The 10,839-nt window shown below is 45.7% G+C and overlaps 1 protein-coding gene across 1 annotated transcript in view; it reads left to right on the top strand.

The window, feature by feature from the left end:
* The first annotated feature begins 486 nt into the window (after nucleotides 1-486).
* The window catches only part of LOC112552032 (antigen WC1.1-like), a 34,570-nt gene continuing 24,217 nt past the window's right edge, over nucleotides 487-10,839 (top strand). The window contains 4 exon segments of the mRNA XM_025216362.1: nucleotides 487-528; nucleotides 1,314-1,350; nucleotides 5,548-5,865; nucleotides 9,633-9,947. Coding sequence (XP_025072147.1) covers nucleotides 487-528; nucleotides 1,314-1,350; nucleotides 5,548-5,865; nucleotides 9,633-9,947 — 712 coding nt within the window.

Here is a 10,839-nt window from a genome sequence, read left to right as displayed (position 1 = left end):
GGTAAGAGCGGGATGGAGGAAAGGTGATGTGAATCACACAGCAGGTACAATGCCAGACATTCAGGAGGGGAAGAGACTCTTGTCCCTGCACCACACTGTCAGGCCACAGTGGAAAGCAAAGGTCTGACCCCAAGGTCCCTGTGTGAAACTGCCCAGGCCAGAAGGGGTGAATAAATAGCTCTATGTAACCCTGCTCTGTATCTATGTTTGCAGGTTCTGGTGAGCTGAGGCTGGAGAACGGAGGCAGCCCCTGTGCTGGGAGAGTAGAGTTTAAACACCGGAATGTGTGGGGAACAATGTGTGATGATGGATAGGACATGACAGATGCTGTGGTTGTCTGTAGGCAGCTGGGATGTGGATATGCTCTCAGGGCCTATGGAGAATCTCATTTTAGAGCAGGGTCTGGAAAGATTTGGATGGATGAAACTGCCTGCAATGGTGCCGAGTCCGTTCTCTCTAAATGCAAACACAATGGATGGGGTAAGCATGACTGCAGACACAATGAGGATGCTGGTGTCATCTGTTCAGGTAAGAAAACAGCCAAATCATTCTTATGTCAGATTTATGAAAAGAAAGGGCTGGGTCTTGGGGGTGTCACAAACATTAATATGCTTTTAATATAATGGTGTGACTGGGATTTGAAGAATGTTATGCCCAAACCCCAAAATTGTTCATTTGGCCATGCCAGATGTGCATGGCTAGATGTTCAGTGTTTGGGATCAAGTAAAGAATTCCTCAAATCCCAATTGCACGAAACCTTGGTTTAGCACCTGGGGATCAGGCTGCCTAAAAATATCACTGAGCGCAGGGGAGTCTCTACAGGATCTGGCAGAGAGCTGTCCCAGGTCCTGAACTGGGTGCAGCTCCTGAAGCAGGACTTGCGGGGTTGGAGAGGGTTGCCCCCTTCCCAATATCTAGGATCAGGCACAGGGTGGCTGAATCCCAGACCCCTGCCCCTGTCTAATGCTGACAACCAGCTGATTATCATCATCTGTCACTGGGCATCTGTGAGTCTGGGACACATGCCACACATTTGATTTAAAGCTGCATGAACCCCAGCCACAAAGATATGTCTTTGTGGCTTCTTTGCCATATTATTCTGATATTCCCTGAACGTGTGGCATGTTACAATTTATCATGTGAGAAACATGTTAATTGCACAATCCCTTAAATCCTAAAGATTAATTTATTTAATAGCATTGATTTATTTACCTAAAGGTGCAGAAAGGCTTCCACTAATGTTTCCAAGAATGTTTAGCCCTGAATTCCCATGGGTTCTCATAAGTCCCATGGGTTCCTGTCACCATCTTTAGGTGCCTCAGTTGGAGAAGATAGAAGTGCAGCTGCCAGGTATAACTAATGATGCTTCACAGGAAGTGCCAAGAATTAGACCAATTCTCCTGACATTAGCTGTTGGGTCAGGAGGGCGGGGGATCGAGCTCCAACTTGGAGCTGATTCAGGGAGAGAGGCTGAACCACACCTTCTCCTAGCTCCTTTTCTGTCTCAGGATGCAAAGGGGAGAAGGCAAGAAAGGGAGGTTCGTTCTGGGGTTTCCCCAGCTGCACTGGAGTGAGGGGGTAGACTGGAACCCCCACATCGGGGGGCTCCAATCCACCCACCCCACCCTCCGGCACCAGCTGGGCAACCCCCAGAAGAAGCTTCCTCCACCCCCTTCCCTACCTCCCATTCTGAAAACAGTGCCAGGAGCAGCAGCTGAGCCCTGCTCTTGGCATGTACAGACACAAGTTAATGAAGGCACTTCACTTTGGAGCGCCTTGAGGTGTACCCTCATATAATGAGGGTTCAGATTGTCATGGGACTGGGCCCTTTTAAACTGCTGTGCAGCCATGCACTTGTGTTTGGACATGGGTGTAAAGAGCTTTCAGGGGCCAGGTCAGGCAAAAATTGTCATTTCTGTCTGTACCTACTGTCTTTTAAAACCTTGCCGTAGGTCACTTTTAAAAAAGGCATTTGGTCTCCAAAGACTAATGCTGTTGAAATGAAAGGAAGCAATTTGAATAAACATCATAAGGGTAAAGAATCACATCTGAGAAGAGATAGTGTTGGAACAAGGACCTTGGAGTTGGGTATGACTGGGGCTTGACCTTTAGAAGGGGAGGGAAACTGGTATTGGAATTTGGGACACAGGAAACTGAACAAGAAACATTTCTGTAAATGACAATGGAGATACAGAAGTACTGGCTGGTCTGCGTGACTATGACTGGGGCATAGATAAGAGGAGACTAAGCATAGGAGACTGAAATCGCAAGTCAGCAGTGAGAGCTTAAATCTCTTACCAGATTTTTGCATAATTTTGTCCAGAACATTTGCCAGGTGACTACCCTACCTTTTTTCACATCAACTCAGTTACTATTCTAAAAAATGGCACAACATGAGTTCTCTTCCAGCCTTCTGGAATACTTCTGGGATTGCAGGACCAGAAATCTCAGGAGCTACTTCATTTAGGACACTTGGATGCAGGACCTCCAAGCCTGCTTATTTAAGATGTTATCTCTTGTAGATGTTGTTTAACATCCTGCTGTGTTGCTGGTCAGTCACAGAGGTGTTTATTCCTTCCATATGATAAAACATTATCTTGCCTCTATCCAGCTATAGCACAGAAATCTTTATGGAGGACCTTTCTCATCTATGCATCATTATTATTGACTTTACCATCTGCATGTAGTGTGGGGGTACACAGTGACAGACCAGTATCTTATTACAGCTCTGCAGATGTGAATTTGAGCCCTGTCCTGGACTCAAGCCACTGTTCACTCCCAGGTGACCAAACTGTAACGGATGCATGGTCATTCCAGCTGCAGGAGTCAAAGGCAGACAAATGGAGTACTAGTCCTAATACTCCCTTACATGTTGCTTTCTACAGAAAGTAGCCACATAGGCCCCATCAAGCCATAAGATTCAGGTAGACCTTTGACTCGACCTGATGTAGGATTGGGATGGTATAACTGGAAGGATTTCCTTTATTTCTTTAATGACGCCAGAGCAGAGTTCCAGACCTAGGCAGCTTCACAGGAAGGCAGGACAATTTACCCCTGAACAGGCACCACCTGCAGCAAACCTAGAGCAGCACCCTGGTCCCAGCTGTGCTGAGTGAGACAATCAGGGTAGCCACAGACAACAGGCCTCACCTGCTTCAGCCCTTAAAAGCCATACCCAGTACACAGCTTCTTTCTCTGGGTATAAGCTAAAGTTCTTGCTTCCTGCCCCCAACCCAGGCAGACTGCAGGACACAGTCCAGTGTCAGGAACTAGGGGTCAGATGACAAGGACTAAATGGGGTAGCAATCCACATTGCAAAGTTCACAAAAACAGTATAAAACCAGGATCATGAGCCAGGAAATAGAACCAGAGGGAAACCTAAAGCTGAAATCCAGAAATAAGTTGAAAACCATGATTTGGAACCAGGAAGCTAGCCACAGCAGAACTGGCCTGCAGACCCAGGGGTCCAACTGGTATTAAATCCATAGGTGGTGCTCCCAGCAGCCAATCAGGATGCTTGCTGCTCCTAGCCTGGTGCAGATTTGATGAGTTGGGGTTTGCTAAAATGTGGCTGCTCTGATACTTCGCTTAGGCTGACCTGCCTGCTCAGAGTCCTTGACAGCACTGGGCCCAGCGCTGATCAGCATCCCTGGCAAAAGGCTCTTAGCAAAAGTCTTCTCAGGGTAGGGCACTCAGATCTAAAATGACTCATTGAAAACTCCTGCCTTTGCTAACTTTCTAGGTCATTTCCAATCCTGTCTGGTTGGAGGGAATGGAACATGCTTAGGACGTGTGGAGATAAAACGTAGATCCACGTGGGAAAATATCTGTGATTCCCACTTTGATCTCAAGGCTGCCAGTGTCCTCTGCAATCAGTTACAGTGCGGAATAGCTGTATCTACCCCAGGAGCAGCTCGCTTTGGAGAAGGACAAGGGCCCATTTGGACTGAAGAGCTCCAGTGTGTGGGGAACGAGCCTCACCTCGTGTACTGCCCCAGGACACAATACCTAGATTAATCATGTTCACATAGAAATGATGCTGGCATCATATGTTCACGTAAGTATTCAGCATCATGTCTAAAATACTATGGATGTGTGCTCTAGACTCTAGATGAGACTGCATCACTAAAAAAATACAAAATAAACTAACTACTTTGCAATAAAGTGGGGAGAGGGAAAGTTTCATTGCACATCAGCTTTTTCAACGTGTGCATACAGTTTCCTGATGATAGCGAAAGATAGTCAGTGGCAGATTACACTTCTTTCATTGTGGTCTAAGATGTCCCCATTAGTTTTCAAATAGCATAGGGTAAGTGCTGGCTCATGGACTGTTACTGTGGGGCAGCTGATCTATTATAAAAATACAACTATTTTTCCAGGGTGTTGCGTGGATCCCCTGCCCACGTCCTAACCCTGTAGGGAATAATGACTAGGATTAGCTCCTAAATCAAAAACAATCCAAGACCAGGAAAAGGAAATCAACTTCCCTCCAAGTTCTTTACCTGCTTGGTGTACAATGGCACATGGGTTATTTATCTCCTCATTTAAATACCCTCTTTCTTTTCCTCAGGATTCAGATTGGTGAACGGCAGCACACGGTGCTCAGGGAGAGTGGAGGTCCAGGTGCTCGGTGCCTGGGGCACCCTCTGCGACTCGTGCTGGGATTTATCGGATGCCCACGTTCTCTGTCGTCAGCTCAACTGCGGAGCTGCTGTGTCAGCTCCACGAGGAGGGCATTTTGGGAAAGGAACTGGCGCTGTCTGGGGTGACACATTTCACTGTATGGGGAATGAACCCCATTTGGGGCTTTGCCCTGTTACTGCCCTGGGGGCCTCTCAGTGCCCACATGACCAAGATGCCAGTGTGATTTGTTTAGGTAAGTGCAGGAACAATAAAGGGTTATTTTCGCCTGCCCCTCAGGGTATCGATACTGCCTTACAGAGAAGGGGAACCTCCAGGCTCAGCAGCGGAGGGTGAACTATATCCTAACTCAAGGATTATTCAGGAAAATACTAGTTGTGTTGCTCTTGCATAAATGAGAGTGAGGGTCAAAGTCACAGCTATTTTTCATGGAGGAATCTCCTACCCAAAACTTCCCAGTCCCCTCCCCTGTGCACTGCAGGAGGATCTTGGATCACTGACCCTTATAGCCAGGCATTCCCCCAGCTTAGCCTGATGTACTGGATCAGGGATCTATACCATGAATCACCCATGCTCTGGGGTGCTTGGTTCAGATCCTTCCTCTTCCCTCTCTAGAAGCTGTAAACCTTAAGGTGGCCTTGGTATCTTCAGGAGTTGTGGAGTGGGTCTTGATTGTGGCAGAGTGCTTCAGTTCTGGAGGAACAGCCTAGTTACTGATTTAGATAATGTTCCTGTGACAGAAGATGATTCTTGTACCCTTCTACCCAGCAGCCTACCTACTGTTACCAATCCTATCATCTGTTATTGAAGCACTCATTGTCATTGTCCCATGACTTCCTAATGGGAAGTAACTTTCCTAATGTATAGCGGTTTATTTAATTAATTCCCTACCTCTCCCAGCCCCAGCACACTCCAAACCCCTCACACTGTTAAATGGAGAGAGCCAGTGCGATGGCCAAGTCGAGATTTTCCTCAGCAGCACGTGGGGCAGAGTCCAGGCTGATCAGTGGAACATGACTGATGCCAGAGTCGTGTGCAGGCAGCTCCAGTGTGGAGAAGTGGAGAGAGCCTATCACCCCCTGACATCTGAGCAAGAGATGGACTCTGTGGGGCTGAGAAGTGTCTGGTGTGCAGGACAAGAGCCTCATCTGACACTTTGCAATACCAGCCTATCTTCAAATGTGCAGGCAGGAATTGCTGAGGACATTGGTGTTGTTTGTTCAGGTAATTTCCCTTGAAAATCCTACAAACATGCTCTACCTGTGTGGGAGGAATGTGACCATCCCAGGGACTGCAACCCCCCCCCCCCCCCCCCACTCTCGCTGAAATATTATTTCCAATGGTTACAAACAGGTGTGGGTCCCAGGCCAGATTCCGACATATGTACAGTGAACTCTTATTTATTATGTTTGAGAAAAGACATAACCACTTTTTTGTAATACTAGTGCAGGGCAGCAGCCCCTCCCCTCATTATGCCATTGTAGGATTTCAATCTTCTAACTTATAAGTTTGCCTCATTTAAAAGAAAGAATTATTGATTCAGTGATGGTGTATTTTTGTTGTTATTCATTTATTTTTCTTTTTTCCTAATAGTAGAATTATGCCCTTATTTTCTGGTAGCTTTGTTTATTAAAGTTCAACAACAGGATCAACCAAAGGTCTATATGGGACCCTGCAGTAATGAAATGTCTTGGTGTGTCTCTACCTCATGCATAGTAGTGTTCCTACACCAACCTCCTTTTCATGCACATTTCAACAGCAGCATGAGCAGAGGACAGTAAGAGTCTATCTTTTTTTTCCATGATGGTATGGAAAGAGCTAGTCCTGACTTCAGAGTGAGTAGAACTGGACCCCATCCCTCTAGTATACACTCTAGAGACTCTGCCAAAATACCATACTGACAAAGTCCCTAGCAGAGATGTAGCTTTCATGGGCAAATGCTTCATGGTCAATTCAGTTAGAGCACATCCCTGAATAACACAGCCTGTTGGAGACAAGGACTCTTTTGCCTGTACCATTTGCATTTACATCAGGAATGTTGCCAGCACAGCTATGCTGAGCCTTTGCCGGGTATGGCATTTAGTCAAACTCTTAGTCAAGGTAACTATGATGGCAAAAGTATATAAGAGGCTCTTCAGGGGAGTGAAAGGGACTATCTGGTGAACACAAGCCTCACCTTCTTTCTTGCTTTAGACTGCAAGAAAAACAAGACTAAAAACCAAAAATGAAACCGTGTGTGCTTTCATTACTAAGCTGGCACCTCTCAGTCCTGCCACAGTATAAAAAAGTTCTCATTTCCATTAATTTGTTGCCTATTAGTAAAGTTGTAAGAAGTGAGAGTCCTGGGCAGTATGCATTTGTATGGTGCAAGAGCTTGACCAAAGTCCACCTTATGCTGTGATTTCACCACATAACAAACTGACATGCATCCCAAGCTCAGGCTTTGGAAATATCATGGGGAAATAGCAATGTTATATAAAAGAAGCCCTGAATATCTGGAGAGAAGCATGAATGAGCTGCAGCAGGATCCTTCACTATTACTTTACTTTAAAAAATCAACTTTTTCATTAAAATGTGTATCTTGTGAAAAAAATATTAGAACCCAGCCACTGAGCCATGAAGAGTTGGCTGCCAGGTCATGGCATGAGCCCCCTGCTCAGACCCTGGTCCTCCCAGGCAAGCGGCTTCCACTACTGTCAGTCACATGAGAGGTTAAAGCTGGGTGGTGGAGCAGCCCTGGGATGGAGGCAGTTGACTTTGTCAACTTTGCCCCATCCTGCTCCTGTGCTGGTCCACAGTATAAAAAAGTTTGGGAACCACTGTACTAGAACATTTTAATATTTTCCAGAGAAATATGTTTCCGTTGGAAACATTCAGGGTTTTGGGTTTTTTTCTCTTTAAAGACCTCCCCCCTCTCATATTGAAAATATTTTAAAAAGCAAATGTTTCCACTTTTGTGTGAAAAGAACAAATGTTTCCAGAATATTTCTAAAGTGTATAATGGCTTCTGAATCTGAAAGATATAAACAATGTACTATCCAGAATCTGAAGGTAGTAATAGAGCAAGGAAGTCTTGTGCAATCCATTTCAATCAAAAGTAGCAAGAATAGCATCTTTTATCTTACAGGTCTAAACAAAATAGTTTAAAAAATGTGACATAGTTATGCCCTATGAATATTTTAAATGGGCTAGTCTTACCATGGGACTTGCAATTAGTATTGATTAGATTATCTGTTACAAAACTCCCTTCCCACCCCCACCCCGCACCTTGGCTGATATGTATGTGTTCCTTCCTTTAAGACTCCACAGAGAAAATATGCAAAGACAAGATCATAGGTATCATTGTAGCAACAGATTTTTTTGTTTGTTTTTTGTTTTTTGGTTTTTGTTTGGTTTTTTTTTTATCAGGCCCTGTACATTCCTTTGCTGACATAATTTTCCATGTATATGTCAATCTCAGAGTAGCTGGAGTTCAGTGGAGTCTTCTCCTGCTCTCATTATATCAGTGGAAGATTTGCTTTTTCCTTGATACAGCACATTTAAATGTGCAATTATTGTGGTCCAATAAACTATGGAGCTTATTGCTCTGGAGTTTTTCGCTTCTGGGTGCACCATTTGAACATGCATCCAGGAGCAAAAAACTCTAGGGCAGATTCCTCCAGTGTTTATTTGTGCACACCACATTGAACCCAGTCACAGGATCACATTTCATTTTCAGTGTAAAATAAGGGCCTTGTTACACATTAATTTTTGGTCGCTCCTGGAGCTCTAAACCTCTGGATTGTCCACACATTAACACCTGAAAATAATTGCAAGCACACTTTAAGCCTCTTAAAGTTATGCCACTGCAAAGCAGGCTTTTCTCTAATCTGTGTTACCTAGCTTCTTTTCCATCAGTGTGTGGCTACTTCCTCACAGCTGACCTGCCAAATTGCAGTCCTCCATCATCCCCTCTCTCACCGTCTTGCTCTGTGTGGGGAACTTTCCATCCCTTTAACTCTACTGCCAGGTAGGTCTGGCACCAAGTTAACTCCCTTCCCGCCCCTGGGGATGCAACCTTCCCACACTCAGGGGTGCAACCCCATGCAAACACCCTGCAGAGCATGTGCAAGCTAACCAGGTCATAGGGTATGGAGGGGTCCAGAAGTGGCATCTAGGGGTTCTGGGGGGACAATAAGTTGGGGGGGCAGTTGAGTCCCATGAGCTGAAGCTTCCTTCCTGGGGAAGGGGCAGTATCTTCTACAAAAATACCTTCCCCCAGTGCTCCCACCTCCTAGCCACCCTGAGAAGCATGACCAGCATACCTCAATCCCAAATCCCGATTTATTTAAAACATGGAATCTTCTTTAATTTACTTTCACTTTATTTCTTTTTTCATTCTATTTTTGCTTGTTTTTTTTTTCCCTATTTTATCCTACAGTGTCTGATTTCCTTTCATTCCCCACCCCTTCCCCACCCCTACCCCTACCCTCATTTCCTTACCACCTTCCATTTCATTACCCACCCCCATCCCATTAACTAGCACTGACACCAATCGACATTCAAGCAGTTCAAAGTGCACCCTATAGCAAGGCCCAAAATCAATTCAAGGAAAGACCTTGTTGTTGTCGGAGGCTCGTAATATCCCAAACTAATAATAAATTCCCAGGACACCGTTGATGATTGTCATCTAAAAAAAAACATTTGAAAGTCCTCAGATTTTCAAAGATCAGATGGCTCATCAAATGTTTAATCCCCTGGTTAATTGTAGCCAAATATATATGTCCCAACAAGATTACTGCACTGAGGAAGAAATTCAGGAGTAGGTCTGAAATGAATGGCTCCATCATTTCCGTAGTCTAAAGGTTTTCTGCATCCTTTCTCTTATTTCCATTAAAAAAATCTTTAAAAGCATTTTAGTGTTTCAGCCCATGAAGCATCAACACTTATTTAGAGGAAAGCTTTCAGTTACCATCACATTCACTGTTAACAGCTGGACTTCCTTCCTATAGGAAGCAGGCAGCTCAGATTGGTAAATGGGACAGGTCGCTGTGCTGGAAGAGTGGAGATTTACTACCAGGGCATCTGGGGGACAGTGTGTGATGATTCCTGGGACCAAACAAACTCCAACGTGGTTTGCAAACAACTGGGATGTGGACACGCCATCAAGGCAGCTGCTTCTGCTTATTATGGGGAAGGCTCAGGACAGATCTGGCTGGATGATGTGAACTGCTCTGGGAATGAATCCGAGCTCTGGGAGTGCCCTTCCAGGGGCTGGGGGCAGCACAACTGCAGGCAAAAGGAGGATGCAGGAGTGCTCTGCTCAGGTCTGTTCTCTGACTGCTTTTGTGAGCCTGGGTACCATGGATTTAAGGGAGGGGGCTCATGTTTGATCAGGGGGATGAGAAACTTCAGGATTCACCATGGATTTCTCTGTCTATCTCCTTGGAGCTTATATACTGTCAGCAGCTCCTTGATACAAGAATGACAGTTTTCCAGTAAATTGGCCAGTCACAGGACCTTGTTTCACTGGAGACTTATAATGCGTTTTATTTAGATCATAATAAGCCAGGGTTTGAACTATGGGGGGATTTGAGGGGGCTGACCCTCCACATTAGAGATGAGAGCCCTCAGCCCACTTCGTGCCTTTCTAACCAGCTCAGGTGGTGGTGGCAGTGGTGGTGGCTCCTTCCGGCTGCCACTGCTGCAGACCCCCGCAGGAGCTGGCATGTAATTTGAACCCTGTAGTAGGCATTACTACAAGCTGGAAGGTGTTCTAGGCATGGTAATGCTGACTACAATCTCCCAACCCACTGGTTCATAGGGAGCTCTCCCAAGGCAGGGCTCTACCCCCATGTGGCCAGTGAAGGAAAGCTGAGAGTTGGTCTCAGCCCCAGGAATGCATCCAAAGTCTCCCTTGTGGTCTAAGGGTTGAGATCAACAACCAGTGGATTGTGAGTCCTAGCTGCAGAACCACAGATTGTTGTCACAACCCAAGGGTGTGATTTTGTGTGTGCGCGCTTCGGCACTGCTAAATTATTTCCCGCCACGAGGAGCTTTCTTTGCAGGGTGCATTTCTCAGTTGAAAAGAGAGAACCCCGGTGCAAAGAAGTTCCCGCCACCCGCATGCAAATTTGTGTCCCACTATTGGCCAGTTCTAAATTATTCCCACGTGGCAGCTAGCGATTGGCTTGCTAGCCATATAAGAGGCTTGAGCGG

Source organism: Alligator sinensis, unplaced genomic scaffold (assembly GCF_000455745.1).
Source record: "Alligator sinensis unplaced genomic scaffold, ASM45574v1 scaffold537_1, whole genome shotgun sequence".
Lineage (NCBI taxonomy): Eukaryota > Metazoa > Chordata > Crocodylia > Alligatoridae > Alligator > Alligator sinensis.
Note: the sequence above shows the minus strand (reverse complement) of the source record. Positions and strands in the feature narration are given on the sequence as shown.